The sequence below is a fragment of the Trichoderma harzianum genome, assembly GCF_003025095.1.
Source record: "Trichoderma harzianum CBS 226.95 unplaced genomic scaffold M431scaffold_27, whole genome shotgun sequence".
In the NCBI taxonomy this organism is placed as follows: domain Eukaryota; kingdom Fungi; phylum Ascomycota; class Sordariomycetes; order Hypocreales; family Hypocreaceae; genus Trichoderma; species Trichoderma harzianum.
Window position 1 is genome coordinate 194,886 of NW_020209275.1, and position 24,628 is coordinate 219,513.

Genomic DNA, 24,628 nt, shown 5'->3' on the forward strand with positions numbered 1-24,628 from the left:
GAATGCAGAGAAAACTCCAAGCTATCAGCCGATCAGCGCTAGATTGCCATCGCCGTCGAGCCGCAGAACCGACAACCCGCCAAAAATCCTCTGGAGCAGAGGGAAATGGACTGAGCCTTGCGTGGGACGCCATGCGCTCTGATAGTCGGCGATTATGCGGTCACCATTGGTCTTAGCTCTTGCGCCGGAGCTTCAATTGCTGTCCAGGCGCAGCATTCGAGCGGCATCGCCAAGATGGCTTTCCACAAGCCCCAGCTTGGGAGCTCCTCGAAGCTCCAAGGCGCCGTTGGGCACTGTGTTTTTCCTGCAGAACCGTCTATTCGACAGATCGAGCTGCCTTGATTCTATAATCTCAAGGCGCAATTCCAGGGCAACTTCAACCTCCACAAGCTCGACAACCCCGCCATCAAATCCTCAGTCGCAAACGCCTCAACTCTCAGAACTCGCTCCCCACCGTCGACGACAGGCCCGGAAGCAAGCCCTTGCTCAAGCTACTTCGTCCGAAGCTCCTCTACCTCCCGATGCCTCGTCACTCCTCACATCAGCCGCGGCCGCACAGCCCAAAGATTCCTTCCGCCGAACATTTTCCACCTTTCTGTCTCTCTCAAAGCCCCGCCTGACGGTCCTCGTTGTCTTGTCGGCCATGGCTCCATATGCGCTGTATCCGGTTCCTGAAATGCTGATGCCGACAATGACGGAAACGCCAAGTCTGAGTCCATTGACCCTCTTTTTCTTAACAACGGGAACTGCGCTGTGCTCTGCAAGCGCAAACACTCTGAATATGCTGTACGAGCCATCCACCGACGCCAAGATGACAAGGACAAGGAACCGGCCGTTGGTCAGGGGTCTGATTTCGAACCGAGCGGCGGCATTGTTTGCCATTCTTTGCGGCGCAGCTGGTGCCGGCGCTCTTTACTTTGGTGTCAACCCCACGGTTTCGTTCTTGGGCCTTTCAAACATTGTTCTTTATGCTGGCGTCTATACACCTTTGAAAGCCGTCACTGCATTCAACACCTGGGTGGGTGCCGTTGTTGGTGGGATCCCGCCCCTGATGGGCTGGGCCGCCGCGGCCGGCGAAGCTGCAACAAAGGACGGCTCTTGGAGGGAGCTGCTCTTGGCTAGTGACGGATCGTCCATCGGTGGATGGCTGCTTGCTGGCCTTCTTTTCGCATGGCAATTTCCGCACTTCATGGCTTTGAGCTGGCCCATCCGCGAGGAATACAAAGCCGCCGGCTTGCGCATGCTCGCGTGGACGAATCCGGCCAGAAACGGACGTGTCGCCTTGAGATACAGCCTCGTCTTTTTCCCATTGTGCTTTGGTCTTTGTGCGGCCGGCGTGACGGACTGGTATTTTGCATTGACCAGTTTGCCCATCAATTTATGGCTGGCCCGTGAGGCCGTCCGCTTTTGGAAATTCGAGGGCCACAAAGGAAGCGCACGGGGTCTCTTCTGGGCAAGCGTTTGGCATCTCCCCGGGGTAATGATACTCGCACTGCTGCACAAAAAGGGTATGTGGAGTCGAGCTTGGAGGAGCGTGTTTGGAGATGACGAAGAAGGGGAGTGGGAGGAGGAGGAGCTGGAAGAGATGGCGAGCATGACAGCCACAACAGTGGCACAAAAGGACGAGACGACGACACAACCAGGACGGTGATGATCACTGCTCCATGTAGGAATAGCTTTATGATCTCTTTGAAAGAGTGCAAAAGGAGGCATGTATGTGTTTGATATAGTGTCTGGGCGGCGTATGTATAGTAGAGCTTCACTCAACGCTGTTTTGTACAATTAGATAGATCACATTGGGTACAATCGTCAACGATGATGAGCAATAAAAAAGTCAAGACATTTATAATTCCGTTCCACCAGATCCCATGCATAAGATGCCTCTGTCACTATTATACATTCCCAAGACCATCATGTCTTTTCAATTTTCCTCTTTGATCCAAAATTCCCCGTGTCGACAAAAACCAAACAAACAATCTGTATATCCCATACGCATCTATCTATTTAAGTAGACAAGGAAAGATTGAGAAACCATTCTTCTGTATCAAGTTTCTTTGTTTTTAAGCTTCTTTTTTGTCCAGTGGACGTGAGTGCGTAGGGGATTAAATGGTGTCAAAAAACGCCAGTTAACGCCAGTACTGTGCCATGAATGTAATAGGTAAGACAGGACTCAGCCATAGAAAGACCTAAAAAGGAATGGAGGTGCAGCTCATGTGTAGATATGAGTTGCCATTACGACGTAGAGTCGGATAATAAAGGAAAGTAAAGCATGTAGCAAAAAAGGGGGTAAGTAGGGGAATAAACGATCAAAACAAAATGCCAAAATTATAAAGAAAGATTTGACAAAAAGAGAGAAAGAGAGAAATCACATTCGACCCCCATTGGAACGATGGACGAGAGACTCGATGCCCATGTCGCTGGACAGACGCTGGCTATCCAAGTAAGGGCTGCTGTCCTGACTGGTTCCGGTGCCGCCGCGGGACACGTAGCCGTGGCTCATGCTAGTCGTGGAACTGACGCTCGACGAGTATCCGTGACCGCCGTAGTACGCAGGTCCCATGTTGTAAGGGCCCTGGTGATGCTGGGGGTGGAGGTGGTGAGAGTGAGGTTGGAGATGCTGCTGCTGCTGCTGAGGATGTTGCTGCTGCTGCTGGTGATGGTAGCTGGCGGAGCTGGAGTAGGAGTGTGTGCCGGAGGAGCTCGTCGCGGGGCTACTGTAGGATGCGTCTAGTTCATCAACGGGGGTCAGGCCGATGCCGGAAATGCCGCTATCGTCGTCATACCCTGTGAGTCCCGTCTCGAGACGGTCACGGCGCGAAGCTGCGCGGGCGGCGCTCTGGAGGTTCTTGAGGCCGTTGGACATGCACTAGATGGTGGAAGGGACACACAGTGTTAGTAAATGGCGTCTGGTGAAAGCGGAGGTAGAGAAGGGGGCACGGCGGTGAAGAGAAAGATGAGTGTCTTCCTCCTCTCCGAGTCGGTGTAAGTGATGTGTGTAGAAGCACACGTAGGAGATGTGTATACAATAAGAAGAATAAACGAAATGGCTTACCTTGGCCTCGACAACGTTCCACTTCTCTCCGGTTCGAGCTGCCAGACCGCTCCAAATCTCCTTACGCATGCTCATGTACTCCTTGGCCAGCATTTGCATCCTGCGAGTGTCCCAGTCATCGACGTTCTTGCGCTCAATCAGCCGTTCATGACGCTTGCGACAAGCATTGGGCGTCTTGGACTGGAAGTACTGATCTCTGATCTGGTTCCAGTTGAGGCCCTGCTGGCGAGCAGCCAGTAGCTGCTCGTCATCCTGCTGGGTCCAGGCTCCAGAGCTGGGCCGGTGCTGCGATGACTGGGCCGGAGGCATGGGGAGAGTAGGCGAAGGGGCACTGGTAGAGTACGGGCCGTATTGCGGTTGTTGAGAGGGATGAGTGAGAGGCGGGGGAATCGACATGGCAGCAGACGAGGAGGACGGGGCGACGTCGTAGTAGTTTGTAGGAATCATGCGGGACGGGGCAGCGTACATAGCTGGAGACGGCGCCAGGCCAGCCTGGAGGCCGCTGTAGCCCTGCTCGCTGGAGTTCCTAGTGTGTCTCGGCATCATGGAGAAAAAAGGTTTGACAAGTCGGTTTGTTTCGGTTCGATGAAAGAGGCGAATGGAGTTGCCACAGGTGGAGAAGTTGTGGTGATGATATGCAAAATGATGGAAGAGAGTGGGAAAGAAGACTGATGCTTGGATGAGGTGATACGAGACCGGCTCGGTAACCACTTGCCAAGTAATGAAACAATTATTGATTAAAAGGTCGAAATGACTGGTCGAAGAAGGTCCTCGCGGTCTTGACCGAAGTGGCCTGCAGTGCGGTCTACCGTGAGGGTCTGGTCCTTGTAAGAGGAGGGGGGGGGGGGCAACAACGCCGAGTCGTCTGCAGGGGGGAGAGAAAAAAAAAGAGGCCCCAAAAGAACGGATGATGACAGGCAGAGGAAGATCTCCACAGACTTGACGAGTTGACGAGAGAGTAAAAAAGAGAGGAACACAAAGACCCGGAAAAAGTAAATAGTAAAAAGGGGGGGGCAAGGAAAGGAAACGTATACGAAACAAGTTTTGAGTGGAAGATTTTGAGTGAAAGGAAAACAAACACACACAGACAAAATAAAAAAGAAAGCTTCTGGAGAAGAAAAGGAGAGGAGAAAGCAGGCTGCTGGGGAGGACATGGGCCTGCTTTAAGTTTTGCGATGCATCATTCTGTCAGAGGAAAAGAGAGATGTAATTCCAATATGGCCTTGGGCGGCTGTCAGGATGAAACAAGAAGATCTAAGCCGAATCGGACATGAAACGGAGCGCGTGTATCTGAACAGCCCAGTCCTCTGGGAATGGCTCGCCCACATTGGTCGGTATGCCTCGACGATAGGGCCACGGGCGGTTAGACGGCCTCTTTGGGAAAGGCGGCTATCGTCTGTCTGGGAAGGCTGGACATAGCTCTACGGACATCAGCACACAAGTCCATGGGCAAAAAAAGGGAACTTTAATGAGTGTTGTGTTGGGGAGATGGTACAATCAGCAAGTTTACTAGGCAGTTCCCAGGAAGCGCTCGCCTCGAAGCCTGCAAGGCGGCTAATAGCAATAGTAATGAGACAAGGGCATGGGAAACAAGACACAAAAAAGGGCCTCGAAAAGGTTCTTTTTTCCTCCTCCCCTTGTCCACAGTTCTTCTAATGCCCGTTTAATGACCATGTGGACCAGGCCGAGCCGTCAGGGTTGTATGGAGAAAAGCTCGCTCGCTGCCTTGCAGAAAATGGCATGTCCCAAGATGCGACCCCTGGCAGGAAAACCAGGCTGGAGCAGCAGATTACCAGAGCCTGGCCCGAAAATGACATCAAGAGCCATCTCCAAAGGGCCTTGAACATCCCTGAAAGCCCTCGAATAGCGGCGCGAACAGGAAATGAACGGGATCATTGCATTGCATTGCATGTTGTTTTTCATGGGTCAGGCGGGAAGATCACCGTGGGGGAAAAAGACGCGCCTAGACGCCCAAGCCTGGAGGGGGAGGAGCTCCCCAGGGCAAAGACACTCGCATGGCGGGCACGTTTCCGCACATGGCAGACGCATGGAGCTGCAGGGTTTCTTTGCCGCGCTGCCCTTGCTAGATAGACCCAGCTGTTGCGCATCTTTTGCAGCGTCTTGTATAAGTCGAAGTAGGGTTGATAGAGGGGGGATATTACATGGGATCAAGTCTCTTCCCTTTTCGCAATAGCGGCCGCTCGTCCCCACAAGCGGATGACGCGCGATTGGCCCATTTGCCATAATCAAGCGCGCGTTTAGGTAACTCAGCTGAGCTAGTCTGTAAGTGTCACTAGCGTGGGTCTATTTCTGGCCTGCGGGCCAAGAAGCGCCGCGCTAGGATCTTACCGCGCTGGTCTGATTGGCCGGCCGCAGCGGGTATTCTGCTTGTATTTTCTCGGCTACGAACTGGTGCTACGGTACCTCGCCAGAACGGCCGCCGTGAGACCACCTGAGGCCGAGATCCAGGAAACTTGAATAGGTTCGACGGACTTAAAGCCGGCCGCGCGAACTGGTCATCGAGAATGCAATGCGGGTCATGAGGGCAGAGGAAACGTTTCAGCGTGACCTTGTTTCGGAGGAAGAAACTGGCCGTGTCTTCCTGGAGTGTACCTGATTTTGAGCTGTTGGTTGTGTCTATGTGGTTATGTGTCAGACCCCAACAACAGCTACAAAAGCGCGTAATCTGCTGTTGGTTGCTCAGTGTTGGTTGTCCTTCTGTCTCGATGTAGTAAAAGTGTCTCTATGTAGTAAAAGCGGCACTATACCCCAAACTTTGCGCGTAATTAATTATAGCATCGCTCTGTGTTACACGTTTCGCTTGAGCATCACGTCATGATTCTATTTATGGGAGATGAATGTCTCAATGGCGGTTTACAAACGGCATAAGCTTGTGCAACACTGAGAAGAATGCGGCAAGAAACGAGATCTCGAAGCTAATTCAGATTCCCCTCCAAAGGAGTAACCGGAATCAGGTGACTCCTTACATAACTCGTTCGTCATGAGAGAGCGACTTTTCGTCCTACTCCTTCGGCAACATTCGTCTATGCAACTAAAGTCCAAGTTGCCGACGCTCGGCAAATTCAAATAGACTTAAAAATTGCTAGACAAGGACGAAAGCAGACTTAGTAATAGAAAGATGCACTATGATAGGGCAAAACGTTTGGTATTGGGTGAAATCTGAACGCTAAGTGGCACAAACATCTAGAAACCCAGCCATAACCAAGCCACATCGCACGATGCATCATCTCCCAAGAGCCTCGATACTTACCAAACAGGCAATGCCTCCTGATATTTAAGCCCAAACCCTGTTCAACAGCCTCCTAACCGACTTTTTAGTATTAGGCAGCGCTCATGTGAGCTCATGTGTGTCCCAATAGGAAAAATAGGATAAAATAGACTTGATTCTTGGCAGTACCCTGCAGTAAATAGCGTCGGCCAGTTCACCGCGCTTTGCATGATGCCAAGACGAGCTGAACATCTTAGTTGATGACGATGCGGCTCAAGGCTCTTTTCTGTATGTGTTTGGGAGCCCAACAGTGGCATGTTCAACCTGATAGAGAAGATAAAATTACGGAAAGGTCCTTGTAAAAAATGTTTATAAAGGGCATGTCAAGTTCCTCGGAGGCAAAGGATAGAACTGCGACTCTCTGGACATCACCATTGAATTCCATCTACTCGTCACGTTAATAATAATTCTCAACTTGTTAATAAACAATGGTGTCCAATTCAGTCATGAGATGCTCGCTCCACACGCTCCTCCTCCTCAGCCTGTCATCAACAACCCTCGCCGCCACAAACCTCTTCTCGCGTAAGCCTCCCGCACGCCTCCTCGCCCAACTATCGCCATCCTCGCCCTTCCACGACGCCTCGTCCCACTTCCAAGACGCCTCCTCCAACTTCCAAGATGCCTCCTCCCACTTCCAAGACGCCTCCGCCGTCGTCATCGCCGCCCAATGCCGTCCCGGCGAGATAGTCTGCAACGACGGCTGCATGCCCTCCGTGGGAGTGTGCTGCACCGACGGCGGCGGGGGGTTCTGCAAGCAGGGCTTCTCTTGCGTCGCGGACGGGTGCTGCCCCATTGGACATGTCTGCGGCGATGAAATCACTTGCGATCTTGGCGAGGTGCCGTGTGGCGAGAAGAAATGCATGCCGAAGGACGGGGTGTGCTGTCCGAGCGGGTCGTATTGTCAGGCTGGTGAGGAGTGCTTTCAGAATGGGTTTGACCATTATTGTCAGCGTGTTGGTGGGAGTGGCGATCCGAGTGATGGCGGTGGAAGCAAAACTACTGGAGGAACCATTGGTATCGCCGAGACGTCAAGTTCTTGGAGTCAGAGCACGAGCTTGTCCAAGACGACCCAAGGAGAAGCTCCCGCTTCAACATCGGCCGAGACTCAAGGAGAGGCTCCAGCCTCAACATCAGCTGAGACACAGGCAGAGGAAGCGACATCCACATCGACATCACCGCCGAGTTCCTCTTCCACACCGATCAACCACCCCATAGTCACTCCATTTCTTCCGAACCCATCAACCACGTCGACAACGACGACTGAGGTCATCTCGTCATCAACAACTGCAGCAACCGCAGCGACCACGACAAGTGGCGGATCTCCAGCAGTCGTGAAGATGTCGGGAGTGACATTGGCATTGGTTTTTGTATCCACCATCATGTTGGTTCTCTGAGTAGACAAAGGAGGGAGAGAAAGTACATGTAGATTTAATTTGCACTAGCATTGGAAACACATTTAGCAAACCATTGATGATCAAGCATGTAGAGGGTATCCAAAAGAAAAAAGCGCACAGTGGTATTCCAAAGTTCCAAACTATCTTTCCAAATTCCTCCAAAATCAATGCAATATCAAGGAAAATCCCGCGCAGGGTATAAGTATACACAATAGAAAAAAATAATACAAAAGAAATTGAAAAATTACGCTGAAGTGTATACCGACAGGTGGCGCCCAAAATTCTCCCATCTTTAGCATTAACCGGTCTTTCTTTTCATTCTTCCCTGCTTTCATCATGCGACTTTTCACATCTTTCATAAACTGGTGCCTTTGTTGCATTTATGCCGTCTTCATCAAAAACTCCAAACATTAACTTTCGGGCGTGCCATCTAATACTCTGATTTTTCATTGTGTGTTGCCAGCTCTGACACAAAGCCAGGATGTTGGCCCGCGCTGCTGGTAGAGCCGGTGCTCATTCTTTGCGGGTGCATCATGGACGGGCTCGGCTGGGCAGACCAGCGCGGGTCAGACGAGGACGAAGAAGGGGGACGATATCCCGGGCTCGGCTGTGGAGACGGGTAGAGGCCGTGTTGGGGCGGGTAGTCGCCGGGCAGTTCCATGATGACCATTTGCTCCTTGGGAGGGATTGGCGGTGGCGCGTACATGCCAGGCTGGGGCGTTTGTTGGTATGTTGACTGTCGAGGGTCGTACATCTGCGGTGTTTGAGGTGGGGCAGGATAGGCGTAGGGAGAGTAACCCGGTGAGTAATTTGGTGGCATATGGCCTGCCTGTGCCAGCTGAGGGCTCTTTTGGCCCATTCCATAGGAAACGGAAGACTGTCGTCTAGGGTCTGCAGACGCGGCCGTTGCGGGCGTATGGGAACGGTCGTTGGGGTTGACCGTCCTGAGCTTGCCGTCCTCCATCATTGCTTTCAGAACACCAGCATCGAGCAGCTCGGCCTTCTTAATGATGCGCTGGACCATCTCCTTGTTGGCTGCCTTGAGCTGGGCCTTGACAAAGCTGACCATGGCGATGTTGGTCTTGATCTCGATGTCTTCGCGGAGGTACAAGCCGTCAGAGGGGGCTCCGAGGGCCTCGAGGCCAATCTCGCGATGCTCCGGCGGCTCAATTCCAGGCTGGTTGCCGCAAATGCGATACGTGTTGCGCAAATCGATGTTCAGGGGAGCGTAGATGTGAGTCTGGAGGCCCCAGGGCATGTCGTGGAAGCAGCCGTTGAACTTGATCTTGCTCCCGCCCATCTTGCCAATGCCAGGGATGACCTGGACACGCTCCTCAATCTCATACCAGGTGCTGTAAAACTCGTCGGCGGCGGCATTGCGAGGCGCAGAAATGGGCTTGTGGCCGAGGACAAGCGGGTTGAGGGTGATGACTTCGCTGTGGGAGTGGAGGATGTCAATGGCGAGTTGTCGCGGGATGAAGCCCGGAATGGGTGTGACGAGGGTAAAAGCCTCTTTCTTGCGCAACATGGTGCTCATTTACCAAGCGAAAACTCTGAGAGAGCCAGAGTTTTCGACGTTGTAGAAGGAGAAAAAGAAGAGGGGAAAAGGAGAAGAAAAAAAAAAGGTGAGATCAGATCCTTCTGACGTCTCTCCCTTTGGATACAGAGTTCGAATTGGACAATAGCGATGACAATAACTGGATTCAGCCCCGCAACCAGCCTGAAGCCCCCCGTAGCCGTAATTGGCGCACGCTCGAGTGGGTGTAGGGGTTCGATTTACTTTATTTAGCGGAGGTCCAGCGCAATGTACAGGTACCGAGGCGGGATGAGGATGCGGGAGATTAGAGTTGAGATGGAGTTGAGATGGATCTAAAACCACAGACCAGACACGGACGGCAGAAGAAACGCGAAACGGGCGATGAAGAAGAAACAAAACTCGAACAGAGCCGGGAAAAAAGATTTTAAACGAACCGCGCCGTTCGAGTCCCTGGAGCATTAAATCAAATTCCCAGCGTCAGCATTTGCTTGGGACGCACAGGCTTTTCCTAGAGCCGCATAGCTGGATCCCGCTAATGAAATAGTAAGCACTGGCAAGGCCTTTTCATGGTCCTGTCAGCATGTCTGGATGGGCACGCCACCAACATTAGCGAGCTGCTTCGCCCCCTCCGATAAACAAGATCCATATTCTGGTAGTACGAGGGAGTCGCCGGGAGTATTGCTACATTTGGGGGGTAGCACGAGTGATGTGTTGGTTGGGGTTGAGAACCAGAGTCACACTCGTTGTTTCGTTACAGTAGTACAGTATGGAACCTGACTAAAGAACCCGACTGGACATCAAATGGAACCCGACTCTTGGTAAGTGGTATTGTAACTAGAAATCGAAGGTGCCAGCAGTCCCTGGTAAACTGATACAAAGCACGGACAAATGCGTAATTCATCACATATCGTAGTCCTCCAAGTAAGGTCAACTATTTCAGTACTGTACGAGTACGAGTACACACTCCTGCGCTTGCGGCGGAGCCCGCGGGAACGGGCTTGGAATGTTTTGGCCTCAGCTTCTTGCTACCCAGTTGATCGATGATGCGGGAAGCGTGGCTTTGACGTCAGACGTCCCGGATCACAACAGCTGGTCAATGCCCGATTCAAGCTTCTGGTAACGTCGTAGGATCCGTCGATTGCGCGTTCAGTGTACATCTACTCGTACATGCAGCCTTTCGGTGCTGTTAGGCTTCGAGTAGCGCACTTGTACCCTCTGCACCGCCTGCCGGAAACGCAGCAACCCGACTGTGGCACTTCAACGTTGGGTCTTAGCAGGGTCTTCAAACGCCCATCAGCCAGTGCACAACAAGTGACTGGAGCACAAGGCCGTTGCTGTAAAGGCTAGGTAAACAAGCTGATCCCTGTCAAACTCTGAGAGCTTGGCTTGTCCCACTTGTCTCGGAAATATCTGGCCGTGGAACATGATGGGAAGCTTGCGGCCCAGAATATCAGCGGGTGCGAGTACTTCCGGATACCTGAAATAGATCTGGCGGTGGAGCCCCGGGGTGACTTTGGCAGCCATGCCCCTTGCTGGAGCTTGTAGCTTTTTGCCTCTTGCGGCTTGAGTTCATGGAGACCCGGTTTGCCATCTGTTGCTGTCCCCTTGCAGAAATGGCGGGCAGAGGCGATGCTTGTTTGTTCCGTCCTCCATCATCACCGCCTGGAGCGTCTTGTCTTGACTGCTGTACAGCTACCAATCTAGTAGCTATTCCTGCTTGTGCTCCGTGACAGCTCAGCTTCGTGCTACAGCCCGTTGATCCCAACATCTACACACCCATCTGACCTTCTGTACAATGGCCAGATTCGCTGCCATTGGCGCGCTGTCGCTGGCCGCTATCCAAGCAGCCCACGCGCTGGTTTTACCCGAAGCAGCCGTGCTAAATCAGGCACCGCTCGGTGCAAATGACGAGGTCACAGCCTTGATCAAGGACAATGCCATGATCGGCCCCCACCACCTGGACGACGATATCGAGGCGGCCGAGAGCTTCTTCAACGCCGTATCGTCCATCCGCGGCCACATCCACGAGGACTTTGGCCAGGCCGTGGCCGATCTCGTCGGGCTGGGTAACGGCAACGGTTACACGGGAGACATCGGCAGTCCCGGCCACCATCACCACGACGACGACAGCAGCTTTACGATATACGAGCTAATCTCCAAGAGCAAATTCACCAAAAAGTTCGCCAAGCTAGTCGACGACCACCCTAGCGTGGTGGATCTGCTCAACAGCACCTCTGCCAACTACACGCTCTTTGTACCTGTGGACAAGGCCTTTGAGGACATCCCGGACGATCATAAGAAGCCTAGCAAAGAGTTTATCGAAAACGCCCTGCTCTACCACATTGCCAAGGGCGAGTATCCGGCACTCAAGATCCTGCACTCGTACACGCTGCCCACTGCCTACGACGAGGAACTTCTCGGCGGTGAGCCTCAGCGTCTTCGTCCCTCTGTCAACTTGGGCGGAGTCAAGCTCAACTTCTACAGCAAAGTGATCGCTGCTGACATTGTAAGTTGCCCCGCTGAGCAATCGCGTCTAATAATAGCCAACCCGTCGCCGGCATGCTGTTGCTCGTATGTACTCGTACTTTGGACTGACCCTTTCATTTTCCTTCCTTTTCAATTAAATAGGCAGCCAAGAACGGCATTATCCATGCCGTCAATCACATCCTGGTGCCGCCCCCTTTTATCGGTCGAATCATCACGCTGTTCCCTGACCGGTTCTCGACCCTGCTGCTTGCCTATGAGAAGACGGACTTTGTCAAGGAGATTCACGGCATCAACCTCAAGGGCAGCACCGTCTTTGTCCCCACCAATGAGGCTTTTAACTGGCTGGGGCCCAGGGCAAACGCCTTTCTCTTCAACACCAACAAGGGACACAAGTACCTAAAGGCCATTCTCAAGTATAACATTGTGCCCAACGCTACGCTCTACACCGATGCGTTCTACGACGAGAGAGAGTCGGAGCAGCAAAAGGAGCCGGTTGAGGAGCTTACCAGCGAGCACTACGACCTGCCCACGCTGCTCGGCGACGCACACATCAGCGTCGACATTGCCCGCATCTTTGGGTTTGCCTCCATCAAGGTGAATGGCTATTCGCGAGTGGTTATTCCCAACGGTGTGGCCAAGAACGGCGTCATCCATGTCGTCAACCGAGTTCCTCTCCCTCCTCACAAGGGCCACCGCCACCACCATTCAGAGAACGTTGGTGAGATCGACGTCAAGGATCTGATGAACAGACTTGCGGATTACGTGTGATGAATTATGTGCGACTGCGCTGAAGAAAACAACAATCATTTGGATAACTGCCTGGAGCAGATGATGAATACACGGTAAAAATGAATTTCACGGTATGTACCCATGTTTGAACGACACCTGAGTCAACCCGACTATCGAATGTAAGATTCCATGATTTGAAACGCCGCATGCAATATGTTTGAGACCAGACTGAAGGATTGAACAATGTGTAACTATTGATGACCTCTCTCGTTTGAATTCCTAAATACATAGCAATTTAGGTACATAGCATTAGCATCAGCACTCATACTATGTGGATGCTACCACGCTCATTGAACACTTTTGACAGTTACTCTGTCTCGTAGTAGTGCAGTCTAGAACCGAGGTAAGCGACTCAATACACAGAATACAATAGCATATCTTGTAAGATTAACAGCCACATGAAACCCTAGCAACCATGTCCTAAATAGCAAATGATTGACTCCCTACTGCAACTGTGCTTATCGTCATCTCAATGATCAAAATTAGACCACTTCTCTTTGTTCTTCTCCACAAATTCCTTCCAGGTCGTCGGCTTCTCTTCCAGCAAGGCCAAGCTTCCGGCCAGAGATTCACCAGCATAGTACCCGGGGTCTTCCAGAAGCTTCATATTCTCCAGCAGCTCCTGGGCAGCCACGGGGGAGAGAAACGACTTGAACTTGTCATCGTCAATCTGTACAGCGTGGGCCGGTTTGCCCATGACCTCCGAGAACTCGGAGATGAGCTGGTCAATGGTGTAGTAGTCTGACGCCGCAAGGATGCGGCTTCCCGCCTGCGAGGGGAAGTTTTTTATAGCTGCCTTTACAAACTTGCCTGAGGTAGCATTTTGTTGTCAACGTTGTGGATCTTTTTGTGCTAAAATGCGAAAGGAAGCTTGCAGGTAATCAAATCAATCAATCATTATCTTACCCGTGTCTTCGGCGGCATCAAACAGGGGCGCCTTTGCCTTTGACGGCTCAACAGGCAGAGCCAATGTGTACCCTGCGGGCTCGTTGGGCGGGTTCTTGCGAATCATTGTCTCGAAGCCGCTCATGAACATGCCCGGCAGGACAAACGTGCCGGGGACGCCGCTGGAGCGGATGTACTCCTCGATCCTGGCCTTGCCGTCAAAGTGCGAGATGTTGGGCAGGCGGCCGTTGCTCGCCTCGGAAGCGTTGATGAGCGAGGAGAAGATGATGTGCTGGACGCCCGCGGCCTTGCTGGCGTCGACGACGGCCTTGCCTTGGGAGATTTCGGTGTCGGAGGACATGCTCTCCCAGAAGTTTGTGACGAGGAAGACGGTGTGGGCGTTTTGCACGGCGGGGGCGACGGATGAGGATGAGGACATGTCGGCCTATACACGGGGGATTTTATATATATCATCTCTGGTCAGAGCTTTATTACTGGATCGTCGGGAAGATAGATGGTGTTTTCTACGCACCGAGACGAGTTCGACGCCCTTGGCTGCGAGCGCTTTGGCTTTTGGTTTGTTTACGTCGCGGGTGATGCCGCGGATTTTGAATTCTTTGGATAGAGCTGGGTCTGCGAGGATGGCTTCGACGACGGAGCCTCCTTGGTTGCCCGTGGCGCCAAAGACGGTGATGATTTTGGACATGGTGAGATTATAGGTGGTGAGATTGTAAGTGATGCTTCAATTGATGTCGGCGTGAATGAAATCAACCCAGTGTAATTGAGTCTCGATACAAACGAGGTTCAAAATAATTTAAAATTACCAGCTATAGGTTCTATGAGATATACACAGCCTGGCGGGTTAACTCGTCATGACGTATGAAGCTCAAAACACAAGAGGAGTAGCGCCGCTCCGCACAATTTGGTGAGGAGGATTCACCCAATCTTCATTTCCACGCATCATCTTTGAGATAGGTGAAAACCACCATTATCGATGGCTTCTCATAGGTCCAGCTGAATTGAGATTTACCCTCTAGCTCCCCGACTCGCAGATGCAATTGATAGCTTCTGATGCTGTGTGATGTAATGGGTCGAGTCTAAGCTGGCTTGGCCTTTAAGAGGTGTGGTGTGCTGTACGTGGATTTTAGTGGCCTTCAGCTCTGCGCCTAGCTGAATCTGAGGATTTGCTAATTAATTCCTGCATTTACTTTTGAGATTGACATCTTTTTGCATGTAGGATTAGGTTTGTGTGTCATTCCATGGTTTGTCTGGGGTATTGTACAGGGCAGGTCGTTCAACACGTACTCAAGTAGTATTGGTACATGCGTTTCTGAATGATTCATATGGAGAGCTAGAAAATAATTGTATATATAGATATATGGATAGCTAGTATTTCATGCAAGATTCTATTCAACCTTTGTTGACATATATCGAGTAATCTGTCACCAACAATGGTTCAGGAACTAGTACTCTTGCAACTTTGCGTACACAAGATTGGGATAATGCCATCATCATAAAATTCTAAAGACCAACCTCCGTCAAGATGGCGGATACTGCTCTCACGTTCTCAAAAATAGCCCATTGGCCAAGATCCTGATTCCATTCAACGCGGGCTCCCTTGATCCTCTGTCTATATCCCTCCACGACTTCCTTTGAACAAGTTGAGTCTCCGCCCCCTGATATAATAAGCGGCTTCATATCAAGAATTTCCAATGGAAGATCTCCTTCAGCTGTGGCAAATGCATCACACGCTTTTGCAAATGACTCTGGGTCTTGCCCAAGCAAGCTTAACCGAACTGCTGACATTGCAACATATTCTGTTGACCTTGTCTGCTCGGTCGTGCCCTCGGATATAATGTCGTCGACCACTGCTCCCATTCCCAAGGTGCGAACGAGTTCACCACGCTTTCTCCACACCTGTCTAGAGTCGTCAGGGAGCGGTAAAGACGGTGGGAACAACAACACAAGCTTATTCATCAAACGAGGGTTGAGAATGGCAAACTTGAGGGCAATTAAACATCCAAAGGAACTTGCAATCAGCGTTCCGGGGTTAGACTCGCTGATTCCTGCGTGCGAGAACACCCCCGCAAGATCTTCCGCCAAGGAGTCTACGCTCAAGACGCTCAGCGGATGCGTAGGACTGAGGCCATGGCCTTCAAAGTCAAACAAGTGCACGTTTGCCCTCTTTTGGAGTTCCAAGTTTGCAATGAGAGGCGAGAAATATTCTGATGTGTCGCCGAGGCCGTGAACAAAGACGACGCCGTTTTTGTCTTCAAGGCCGAGTCTTTTGTAATGTAACGGCTTGCCATTGATAATGGTCAGTCCAGCTGTGCCGTTCAAAGAACGTGCGGCGTTGTCGAGATTAAAGACGGACTGGGAGGCGAGACGCTCCGTCGTTGCGTTCACAGCGGTGACTCTATTGTGAAGAGCGCCAATACCAGGAATGGTGACGGTGATTTCGTCTCCCTCCTTAAGAAAGATAGGCGGGTTGCGTCCAATACCAACACCGGCAGGCTAACAAGTAATAGTTGTCAGGAAACTGTAGCATGTATGTCATGGGGTAAAACTAACCGTGCCAGTAGCAATCACATCACCAGGCAATAGTGTTTGTCCTCCAGAAAGCGTATTTATCAAGGTTGGAATATCGAAAATGAGATCATCTGTCGTTGCGTCTTGTCGTAACTCGCCATTGACATGCGTTTGAACGCGCAGCACCGACGGAAGGGCTTCCTTTGGAACTGCAACCGGGCCCTGGGATAATCAGCAGCCGAACAATCAGGAAGAAATACATTCACGAGACATACCATGGGACAAAATGTATCCGCAGACTTGCCAATGTAAAATTGTTTGTGATCTCGTTGCCTCTCGCGGGCCGTCATGTCATTGATAATCGTGTATCCCCAAACATAGTCCATGGCCTTTTCCTTGGGAATCCGGAATCCGACCTTGCCAACAATGACTCCAACCTCACCTTCATAGTCCACGCTCTTGGAAAACTCGGGGTGTAGGTAAATGTCCTCGCCATCTGCAATGATGGATGTCGCACGCTTTGTGAAGATGACAGGATGGCTGGGCTTGTCGACCTTGTCCGAACTGTCGTATCCCGAGGCGTTAAACTCCTTTGCATGCTCCATGTAGTTCTTGCCCACAGCTAACACATCGCGTCCCACAAGCGGTGCCAGGATCTTGACAGATGAGAGGGGAAGAGCAGAGCCAGAGGCGACTATTTGCGATGGGCCGGCTTCGATAACCTGGTAGAGATCTTTGATGGGGTACCCAGAGAGGAGGCTGAGGGGTTGGATTGTGCCGGCTTCTGCGTTTAAATGGCCAATCTGTGTGATGCCCGTTTCGGGGCGAGTAAAAGCGGCATAGTTGGTTAGATGTTGCGATGATGAACTCATTGCGGTATTTGTAAGGAGGAGGTGCTCGCTTGTTGGAGGCGTTGATGGTCGTCAAACAGTATAACTTGTAGACATTAATAGACAAAGGCAGAAGTCGGTGTAAATGAATGAAATCTGACTTGAGCGTTTGTATAAGAAAAAGAGCAAGGCTTTTTGGACGGATAGTAAACGACTTGAAATACTATCCAGAGTGAGGAAGACGGTGATGGTTTAGCTCAATACATAGTTTCAGGTGCGGGCGAATTCATTTTGCCGGTAGCGTGTGGAGTATGGTGAGCATTCATGTAAGATAGAAACCCACGCCTTTGCTTTCACTAACCTCGTACAATGATACAAGCAAGCAAATAAAGATGGATTGAAAGATATTGAACATTACATTGAGATTTCAGCAGTACATTTGAATTGCGGAGATAGAGCTTAAGCCTCTGAGAATTGCCGTCGCCTGGGTACATATATGTTGATTAAGTGCCCACCAATACCTTGAGGATTAAGCACTAACCAACAGTGGTCGTGAAGAGGTGAAAGATGAGAAGAGTCGAGCAACAAACACACGGTAGTTACTATATACTCCTTCAGTTTCTTAGAAATTTTTCAGTCTCTATCTCATCTGATTGTGATCCGACCAAGTCCCATTCTACAACTCTTAAAACCTCCTGTTGTTTGTAATGCACTTACTTGTTGAAGATAAAGTATCATACCACCTTGCCCACTTTCCCGGAGGGACGAATGCTTTGCATTAGTCGTACTAGGTACTGAGAGTTTCGAAGCTCAAGAAACCCGACTCTAAAATCGAAAGCCCACTGTAATGGAGACGCATAATGGAAGCGAAACGCCTCAGACAGACCTCCACTTCCAAGACCCTACGGAAGTAACCAGATCTCACCCCAATAAGAAAAATTACTGCTCTTGTACAATGCGTATACATTCAGAGCTATACATAGACAAAACCGTATAGTATTTGGGTTAATACTATGCACCCGCCATAATTTGAAGTAGCCAGACAAGCAAATCAGAGCTGAGATCCTTCGCAACCTCCAGCATTATAAATCGCTGCTTAGAAATCCCCCCGCACCCTCCACCTCATTGCACGATATTTCGTATCAAGACGCAATAGTTGAGGAAATACGGAATAAACCCGCTATATATAGGTACAAAGAGATCATGTAGGCAAAGGGGACTTGCGGTCCAGGTTAAGGAATCATCTGTGTCTATAATAATTCACACATTTAGTTCTCATTAATCATGGCGCCCATCCGCACGGCCATTATCGGCCTCTCTAGCACCGCAACCACATCGTGGGCCAGCGCTGCCCATCTACCTTATCTTCTCTCCGCCCGCGGTCGTGCAAAGTATCAAATTGTAGCCCTGTGCAACAGCAGCGTCGAATCAGCAAAGCGCGCCATTGAAGTCTTCAAGCTGCCTCCCGAAACAAAGGCCTACGGCAATCCCCAGGACGTTGCCGACGATAAAGACATTGATCTCGTGGTTGTAAGCACTCGGGTCGATGTCCACTACGAAACTGCCCTGCCGAGTGTCAAGGCCGGCAAGCAAGTCTTTGTAGAGTGGCCATTGGCTCACGATGTAGCTCATGCAAAGGAACTCGTTGACGCAGCTAGAGTTGCTGGTGGACGGACGCTGGTTGGCAACCAAGGGCGTGAGGCTCCTCCTATTGTCAAGGTCAAGCAGCTGCTTGAGCAGGGAAGCATTGGCAAAGTCTTTAGCAGTGAGGTCAGGGCCTTTGGCGGAACTGTTGACCGAGAAGCTCTGCTGCCAGGACTCAAATACTTTACTGATAGGGCCATTGGTGGCAATATTGTTACCATTGGAGTTGGACATTGTGAGTGAAATCTCCATCACCTGGAGTATATTAATTGTCCCCTTTTTCAGCATCTAATTTCTTCCAGTGTTTGACCAAGTTCAGTATGTCATCGGGGAGTTCCAAAACATCCAATCACAGCTCCAGCTCCAGCGCCCCAACGTCCTCCTCCGCGACCCTTCCACCAAAAAGGTCGTCGAAACAGTAAAGTCCAATGTCCCTGATCTCATCATCATCGACGGCACCCTCGCCGCATCGCAAATCGCCACCGACGGAGCCAACGTGCTGTTCCGATTCCGTCGAGGCCAGCAATTCCCCGGCGACCCTGCCCTCTCGTGGACAATCAATGGCGAAAAGGGCGAGATTCGACTCCAGGCGTTTGGCGGATCTTCTCTGCATGCCGGTTCGTACGGTGCGCCCGTCACCATTGAGGTTCACGATTTCGCATCGGATCAGGTGCAGAAGAGTGAATGGAGCTGGCAGAGCTGGCAAGAGGAGCTGGCGATCGTGGGGAGAAGCGTTGGTGTTCTTTATGACAAGTTTGCGGAGGGTGAGTTTGAGGGAGCACCTTCGTTTGAGACGGCTTTGGTTCGTCATGAGCAACTAGCAACCGTTCTGGCTGGTTGGGATGAGAAATAAACAATTTCGAGGAATGGGGAAAACGGAAAGTAAGACACTTGTAATTGAATTAGCAGCCATTTTCAAATTCACGGGCTTGAATTCTTTTTTTTTTTTTAATCAGTCTGGAATAGCTAGGTCTTCTTGATGAAGTCCTCCAAGTCCGGACAGGCTTGTAAAACACTGGCCAATTCATCATCGGATAGGCCACTCATCGCACGAGTGTCTTTTGACGTCTCCTTTGCCTTTCGTTTCGATGTCCTCCACTGGACACTGGCTGCTTCATCGCCGCTCAGCTGAGGGAGATCATTCAAGGTGAAGTCTCCCTTCAAGGGCCCCGTGCTTCCATCGTCAAGCAATCCTTTCCTGAAGAGCTCAGATAGCTCCTTTTCTTCGACAGTACAGGATGTCTCGTCGAATCTCTTGCGTTTCTCGTCGATATCGAGGCGCCCTTCGAGGTACTTTTGATTCTCAACTTCTTGGTCGAGTGGATTGGTCGGGGCCTGGCTGCTACCCTGGACGAGGTTGGGGGTTGAGTGCATCTCTCCGGCTGTGATGGTGTTTTGTTGGTCGGTTAATTTCTCGTCTGACTGAGTATTGCTCGTTGATTCAGCCATTTTGGAGGATGTGAGGATATGCGACGCTTTGCTGGAGATCGCAGCATCGTTGTTGAATTCTGCTGCTCTTATACATGATGGTTGATGTATTCACATTGTTACGATGCCTTGTAGTGGCAAATTGCATCAAATTCCAGACGTCGCGCAAATGCGCACCTGTGTGAGTCACTGGCTGCTTATGTGTGTCACGCCGTATGACGGTTTGCTTGAATATTAGCACCAAACATGGCATATATTGGAGGGCATGAGGCGTAGCGCTCCAAATTCGTTGACTCATTCACTGTCCTATCCTTTTTATCATGGTCAAATACATATTTATACGTAAATCCCATCTCATCTCATGAACCACCCAGGAGCATACTGTTCCATCTTTCGCCTATCTAGCGGTAGATATGAACCAATGCACCCATCTCGATGACGCACCCTGTCGGAACGATTCCTTCTTCTAGAACACGTCAGCGTGACATCCAGATGAGACACCCAAATAGCTTCCCTCAAGCGTAGCTGATCAGCACTATTTCGTCCACCCGACACGCAACTTTTGAACACATCATGAGACAATTCTCGCATCCGACGTCATTCCCAGCTCCCGACCATATCGGAACCCGCGGTCGCGGCGGTGGGCATGGCGCTTTCTGGAGCTCTATTGGAACCTTAGCAACTTAGTTCCCCTCTGTGCTGCATCTAGATAGAGCTAAAAAATTTCCGCCTCTTGCAGCCGAGTACCAGTCCGGGGATCCTGGGGTACGAGATGGGGGAGTACTGCTACTCTGGGTTTGCCAACGTCAGACGCAGCCTGATTGGTACCCGATCGGACGATTTGATGTACAGATGAAAGCATGTGCCGGTGCCCGACCTGATGCAGGGTGCTGCAGATAATCCCCAGAATGCAGAATGCGGCCCCTTTGGCATGTGAAGATTGATCTGTCGCCAGCATCTGCGAACCCCCGAGTCAGCGCTGCAGCGGCATTGCAGCACGTGGACGCAGCAGCGGAATACGGGGGAGGAACTGGGGGGAGGATTACGGGGGGCTTACAATATGGGGGACGGGATGGATATTGGGGGGTGACCCTGCACCTAATTCCAGCTGTGGATGGTGTTGATGACGGCAGCAGCACGTTTATGTTGAGCTGTGTCCCAGACTTCAGTGACTGCTCGCTACGATGCGCGATAGTAGAACAGAAGTAGATGTACCACCTCTTGGGTGCACGCAGCGCTATACTCGGCTTGTATGGCGACCGTCATAGGTTCACAGCGCACTGTAGCCCAACTGCCGGGCTGGTCCCAGGTACGACTCCCAGAGTACCCCCAAAGTACACCTGTCCAGCCCGCGCCCCCAAGCCGCTATCGTCCCCACCTGCATATGCCACCAGCGGGTGTGGCAGAGCGGTCAGATGCTCCAACCATCCCCGGATTCTCCAAGATTGCCTCAAGAACTCCCCTGTCGCCCATCCTCCCTACCAACAACCAACAGCACTTTTATTCCCCAAGTCGCATTGTTCCGTAACCTCTTCCTCTTGATATCCAAACCGCTCTCTCAACTGCTCGTATAATTAGAATCGACGTTGCCGACGGGAATGGGACTGCAGCTGAGCCGAAGCCTCCTGCTGCCCACCTGAAGATCCGATCCTCAACAAATCCTGGATGCAACGCAGCACCTACTGTCATGGCCGACTTCTTCCTCCGCGCACCTCCGATACCTCAAATACACACCGGCAGCACCTCTCCACCGTCGCCAAAGCGCCAGAAACAGGCCTCGGCATCTTTGCAGCCTCTGCAGCCTCTGCTTCCTGCTGACCGGACCCTCGTACAAACCGTATCGCAAACAGTCAAAGGAGCGGCAGGCTTCTTGCGATCCTGGAAAGATGGCGTGAGCAGCGAAGAGCGTGAGAAGGCGAGGCTCCTCGAAGAAAGAAAAAACATACTCTGCTTGCGCATGAAGAGCGTATGTACCTACTAAACATCCCCGTGGTTGGGTGTTGACTAAACGAAACTAATTGATGTGGTAGGCTGAGACATTGAAACAATGGCAAGCGGCAGCACAGGAACTCGACGTTCTCGAAGGCAACGATGACTGGAGACGAGACGATGAAAGCGACGACTACAATGCCAGGCTCATTGAAGAGCGACTCCGGGCGCTTGACGAGGCCCGAGAAAGTCGGGACATCCGCACCATGATGCACCTCATCCGAACTGCCCTGTCGCGCGATCTCGGCGGCATGGGTAACGTCGATCTTTACCGGCACTCATATCTTGGCACGAAGACGCTGATTGAGCGCTATGTTGAGTCGACAATCGAAACCATCGATGCTGCCATTGTCCATAGCGCTACGGACCAAGGCATTGCGTACAAGGACCTGCTAGAAGGCATGTTGCTCGCGCGCCAGAGCTTTGGCCGAAGCGCCCTTTTATTATCTGGCGGCGGGACATTCGGCATGGCCCACGTCGGCGTTCTCAAGGCCTTGTTCGAAAACCAGCTTCTCCCTAGGATCATATCCGGCGCCAGCGCTGGAAGTATTGTCTGTGCCGTTATGTGTACGAGGACGGACGAAGAGATTCCACAACTGATAAAAGAGTTTCCCTATGGCGATTTAGCGGTTTTCGAAGCCCAAGACAACCAAGATGGCCTGTTGGACCACTTTCGCCGTCTGCTAACGGAGGGCTGCTGGTCGGACATTGCCCATCTCAGGAGAGTCATGAGGGGCATGATGGGCGACATTACCTTTCAAGAGGCGTACAACCGCACCCGACGTATCCTCAACATTTGCGTCTCTTCTGCGTCCGTATACGAGCTACCACGATTGCTCAACTATGTCACTTCTCCCAACGTCATGATTTGGTCTGCTGTTGCAGCTTCTTGCTCAGTGCCTCTCATCTTTAACTCGTCGCCCTTGCTGGTCAAAGACCCAGTTACGGGCGAGCACCGCCAGTGGAACCCGTCGCCCCAACGATTTATCGACGGCTCGGTGGACAACGACTTACCCATGACGCGCCTTGCGGAAATGTTCAATGTCAACCATTTCATCGTGTCGCAGGTGAACCCACACGTCACTCCGTTCCTCGCCAAGGATGATCACCTTTCACCCGAGAATCAACATACTCACAAGAGCGCCAAAAATGGTGGCGATGAAATGGATTGGATATATGCCTGCACATCGCTCGCCAGAGACGAGGCTCTCCACCGACTGCAGTTTATGGCCGAGATGGGTTTCTTCCCTAACATGATGACCAAGTTTCGAAGTATCCTCAGTCAAAAGTATTCGGGTAATATCAACATCTTACCTGATCTGACCCTTGATAACCTTCCCGTGCTTCTCAGAAACCCCTCTGTGGACTTTATGTTGAAGTGCTGTCTCGTTGGTGAAAGAGCAACTTGGCCGAAGCTATCTAGGATACGCGATAGCTGTGCGATAGAGTTGGCGCTGGATCGCGCAGTGCACCGGCTCCGGACGAGAGTCGTCTTCTCAGAGAGCCAGAGCAATCTCCGAAGCATAGTTTCATACATGGGAAGCTTGCGGCTTAACAAGCATGATCAGACACCCAACCAGGCTAATCTTGGCGTACCGATTGCTAGTCACGGCCAGAAGCGTCAACGACGTAGATCAGGCGGGAGCCTCCTCTTGCCCGGCCCAGGGTTGGTCCTTGACACCGATCCAACAGATGAGGAGACTGCTGAAGAGGAACGCCTGGAAATCGCCTCAAGGAGACATGGACTTGCATCTTCCGCTGCTCTTCGCAAGCCACAGCTGAAGAGGTCAGCCTTGAGCCAGACGCATGTGCCTCAGTTGTCCGCCTCTCAATCAAACCCGAGATTCAACTTCTCCAAGCCGATAACACCCCCGGCAAGTGTTCACGGTGAGCTGGATGCTACTGATGTCGCGAACATCAACTATCTGGATCCAAGAGTTCCGATCACTTTTAGCGATGACGGGAATGGCCGCGTCGGGCCGCCGCTGGGGCCTGCGATTTCTCCGGTTGATGAAATCGAGACGAGTGAGCCAAATCACACGAGCGACACGGAAGTGGAGCAAGGGACCGAAGAGAGTGATCCTGATGACAGCCAGTCTGCACCTGTTGAGAACACTCCTAAACCAGCTAATTATGGCGCATTTGGCCCTGCTGGGGAAGTCATTGGCGGCTTTTGGTGATTATAAAGGATTGACCCCTCCACTACGAGCCAGAAGGGGGAAGACACAGCATGGTGTTTTTGGCGGATCAAGCCGCACGGAATCCAAGCATAGAATGGCGTTATCATATACTTTGTTTGACAAATGGAAGCCGTTTGTTTCCGTTTCTTTTCTTTCCTCTTCTTTATGCCTATTATTGAGGTCAGCTATATCGGGGCTTGTTCATCGGGGTGGTGGCATTTTTGAATAGAGGAGAATATGGCATCTGGCCCGTGAGGCCACAGAAGGTCGGTCGTTAAGGCGAATTTTGATGTGAGTATTCGGTGTGGGAGAGGGAACAGTGCTACGTTAGTCGGAGGGGAGGAGGAGCATTACTGGTCAAACTTGTATCTTGGCATATACTTGAATCAAATTCATACCAAGAGGCTGTCCAGATTATCTTGAAGTATTTGTCGTGCGACATTGCGGCTGGAGGCTTGTCCATTGTGCGAGCGCCATATACCAGAATAGTAGGCTCATCTGCATCGACGGCCGCGTGGCCTAATGGCTAAGGCGCTAGATTTCGGTTGGTAAACGCCACCTCTAGAGATTCCAGGTTCGACTCCTGGCGTGGTCG

At 51.4% G+C, this 24,628-nt stretch overlaps 11 protein-coding genes and 1 non-coding gene across 12 annotated transcripts; 6 read left to right on the forward strand and 6 right to left on the reverse strand.

The window, feature by feature from the left end:
• Window positions 1–48: 48 nt before the first annotated feature.
• Window positions 49–1,848, forward strand: M431DRAFT_513830 (hypothetical protein). The gene has a single exon (XM_024920108.1). It carries the CDS (start codon window positions 155–157, stop codon window positions 1,649–1,651), a length of 1,497 nt encoding a protein of 498 aa, XP_024767937.1. The 5' UTR covers window positions 49–154; the 3' UTR covers window positions 1,652–1,848.
• A 517-nt stretch (window positions 1,849–2,365) lies between these two features.
• M431DRAFT_487869 (hypothetical protein) lies at window positions 2,366–3,598 on the reverse strand (the record flags this gene model as incomplete). Its single annotated transcript, XM_024916511.1, has 2 exons — window positions 2,366–2,866; window positions 3,053–3,598. 2 exons carry the CDS (start codon window positions 3,596–3,598, stop codon window positions 2,366–2,368), a joined length of 1,047 nt encoding a protein of 348 aa, XP_024767938.1.
• A 95-nt stretch (window positions 3,599–3,693) lies between these two features.
• On the reverse strand, window positions 3,694–4,385 carry M431DRAFT_331181 (hypothetical protein). Its single transcript, XM_024914362.1, has one exon. It carries the CDS (start codon window positions 4,204–4,206, stop codon window positions 3,790–3,792), a length of 417 nt encoding a protein of 138 aa, XP_024767939.1. The 5' UTR covers window positions 4,207–4,385; the 3' UTR covers window positions 3,694–3,789.
• Window positions 4,386–6,787: 2,402 nt separating this feature from the next.
• M431DRAFT_100337 (hypothetical protein) lies at window positions 6,788–7,735 on the forward strand (the record flags this gene model as incomplete). Its single annotated transcript, XM_024911194.1, has 1 exon — window positions 6,788–7,735. One exon carries the CDS (start codon window positions 6,788–6,790, stop codon window positions 7,733–7,735), a length of 948 nt encoding a protein of 315 aa, XP_024767940.1.
• A 209-nt stretch (window positions 7,736–7,944) lies between these two features.
• Window positions 7,945–9,538, reverse strand: M431DRAFT_331235 (hypothetical protein). Its single transcript, XM_024914363.1, has one exon. The coding sequence runs from the start codon at window positions 9,270–9,272 to the stop codon at window positions 8,166–8,168; it is 1,107 nt and encodes a 368-aa protein (XP_024767941.1). The 5' UTR covers window positions 9,273–9,538; the 3' UTR covers window positions 7,945–8,165.
• Window positions 9,539–11,211: 1,673 nt separating this feature from the next.
• Window positions 11,212–12,527, forward strand: M431DRAFT_100314 (hypothetical protein; the record flags this gene model as incomplete). The annotated part of the gene is made up of 2 exons (XM_024911192.1): window positions 11,212–11,778; window positions 11,901–12,527. 2 exons carry the CDS (start codon window positions 11,212–11,214, stop codon window positions 12,525–12,527), a joined length of 1,194 nt encoding a protein of 397 aa, XP_024767942.1.
• Window positions 12,528–12,920: 393 nt separating this feature from the next.
• On the reverse strand, window positions 12,921–14,257 carry M431DRAFT_513835 (hypothetical protein). The gene is made up of 3 exons (XM_024920109.1): window positions 13,966–14,257; window positions 13,455–13,878; window positions 12,921–13,358 (listed from the first exon to the last, which is right to left on the reverse strand). The coding sequence occupies exons 1-3, from the start codon at window positions 14,137–14,139 to the stop codon at window positions 13,018–13,020; spliced, it is 939 nt and encodes a 312-aa protein (XP_024767943.1). The 5' UTR covers window positions 14,140–14,257; the 3' UTR covers window positions 12,921–13,017.
• Window positions 14,258–14,954: 697 nt separating this feature from the next.
• Window positions 14,955–16,834, reverse strand: M431DRAFT_11079 (hypothetical protein; the record flags this gene model as incomplete). Its single annotated transcript, XM_024911768.1, has 3 exons — window positions 14,955–15,947; window positions 16,005–16,184; window positions 16,238–16,834. The coding sequence occupies 3 exons, from the start codon at window positions 16,832–16,834 to the stop codon at window positions 14,955–14,957; spliced, it is 1,770 nt and encodes a 589-aa protein (XP_024767944.1).
• Window positions 16,835–18,076: 1,242 nt separating this feature from the next.
• Window positions 18,077–19,289, forward strand: M431DRAFT_100405 (hypothetical protein; the record flags this gene model as incomplete). The annotated part of the gene is made up of 2 exons (XM_024911203.1): window positions 18,077–18,671; window positions 18,739–19,289. The coding sequence occupies 2 exons, from the start codon at window positions 18,077–18,079 to the stop codon at window positions 19,287–19,289; spliced, it is 1,146 nt and encodes a 381-aa protein (XP_024767945.1).
• A 113-nt stretch (window positions 19,290–19,402) lies between these two features.
• On the reverse strand, window positions 19,403–19,885 carry M431DRAFT_487876 (hypothetical protein; the record flags this gene model as incomplete). Its single annotated transcript, XM_024916512.1, has 1 exon — window positions 19,403–19,885. One exon carries the CDS (start codon window positions 19,883–19,885, stop codon window positions 19,403–19,405), a length of 483 nt encoding a protein of 160 aa, XP_024767946.1.
• Window positions 19,886–21,551: 1,666 nt separating this feature from the next.
• Window positions 21,552–24,033, forward strand: M431DRAFT_100447 (hypothetical protein; the record flags this gene model as incomplete). Its single annotated transcript, XM_024911209.1, has 2 exons — window positions 21,552–21,830; window positions 21,895–24,033. The coding sequence occupies 2 exons, from the start codon at window positions 21,552–21,554 to the stop codon at window positions 24,031–24,033; spliced, it is 2,418 nt and encodes an 805-aa protein (XP_024767947.1).
• A 508-nt stretch (window positions 24,034–24,541) lies between these two features.
• On the forward strand, window positions 24,542–24,628 carry M431DRAFT_t199. The gene has a single exon. It is a non-coding gene; the product is annotated as a tRNA-Arg (tRNA).

Coding starts and splice junctions, on each gene's coding strand:
- M431DRAFT_331235 (XM_024914363.1), bottom strand. CDS start 9,272: ATGAGCACCATGTTGCGCAAGAAAGAGGCTTTTACCCTCGTCACACCC.
- M431DRAFT_513835 (XM_024920109.1), bottom strand. CDS start 14,139: ATGTCCAAAATCATCACCGTCTTTGGCGCCACGGGCAACCAAGGAGGC. Junction 13,879..13,965: donor AGGGCGTCGAACTCGTCTCG/GTGCGTAGAAAA, acceptor CCCCGTGTATAG/GCCGACATGTCCTCATCCTC. Junction 13,359..13,454: donor TGATGCCGCCGAAGACACGG/GTAAGATAATGA, acceptor ATGCTACCTCAG/GCAAGTTTGTAAAGGCAGCT.
- M431DRAFT_513830 (XM_024920108.1), top strand. CDS start 155: ATGCGGTCACCATTGGTCTTAGCTCTTGCGCCGGAGCTTCAATTGCTG.
- M431DRAFT_331181 (XM_024914362.1), bottom strand. CDS start 4,206: ATGTCCTCCCCAGCAGCCTGCTTTCTCCTCTCCTTTTCTTCTCCAGAA.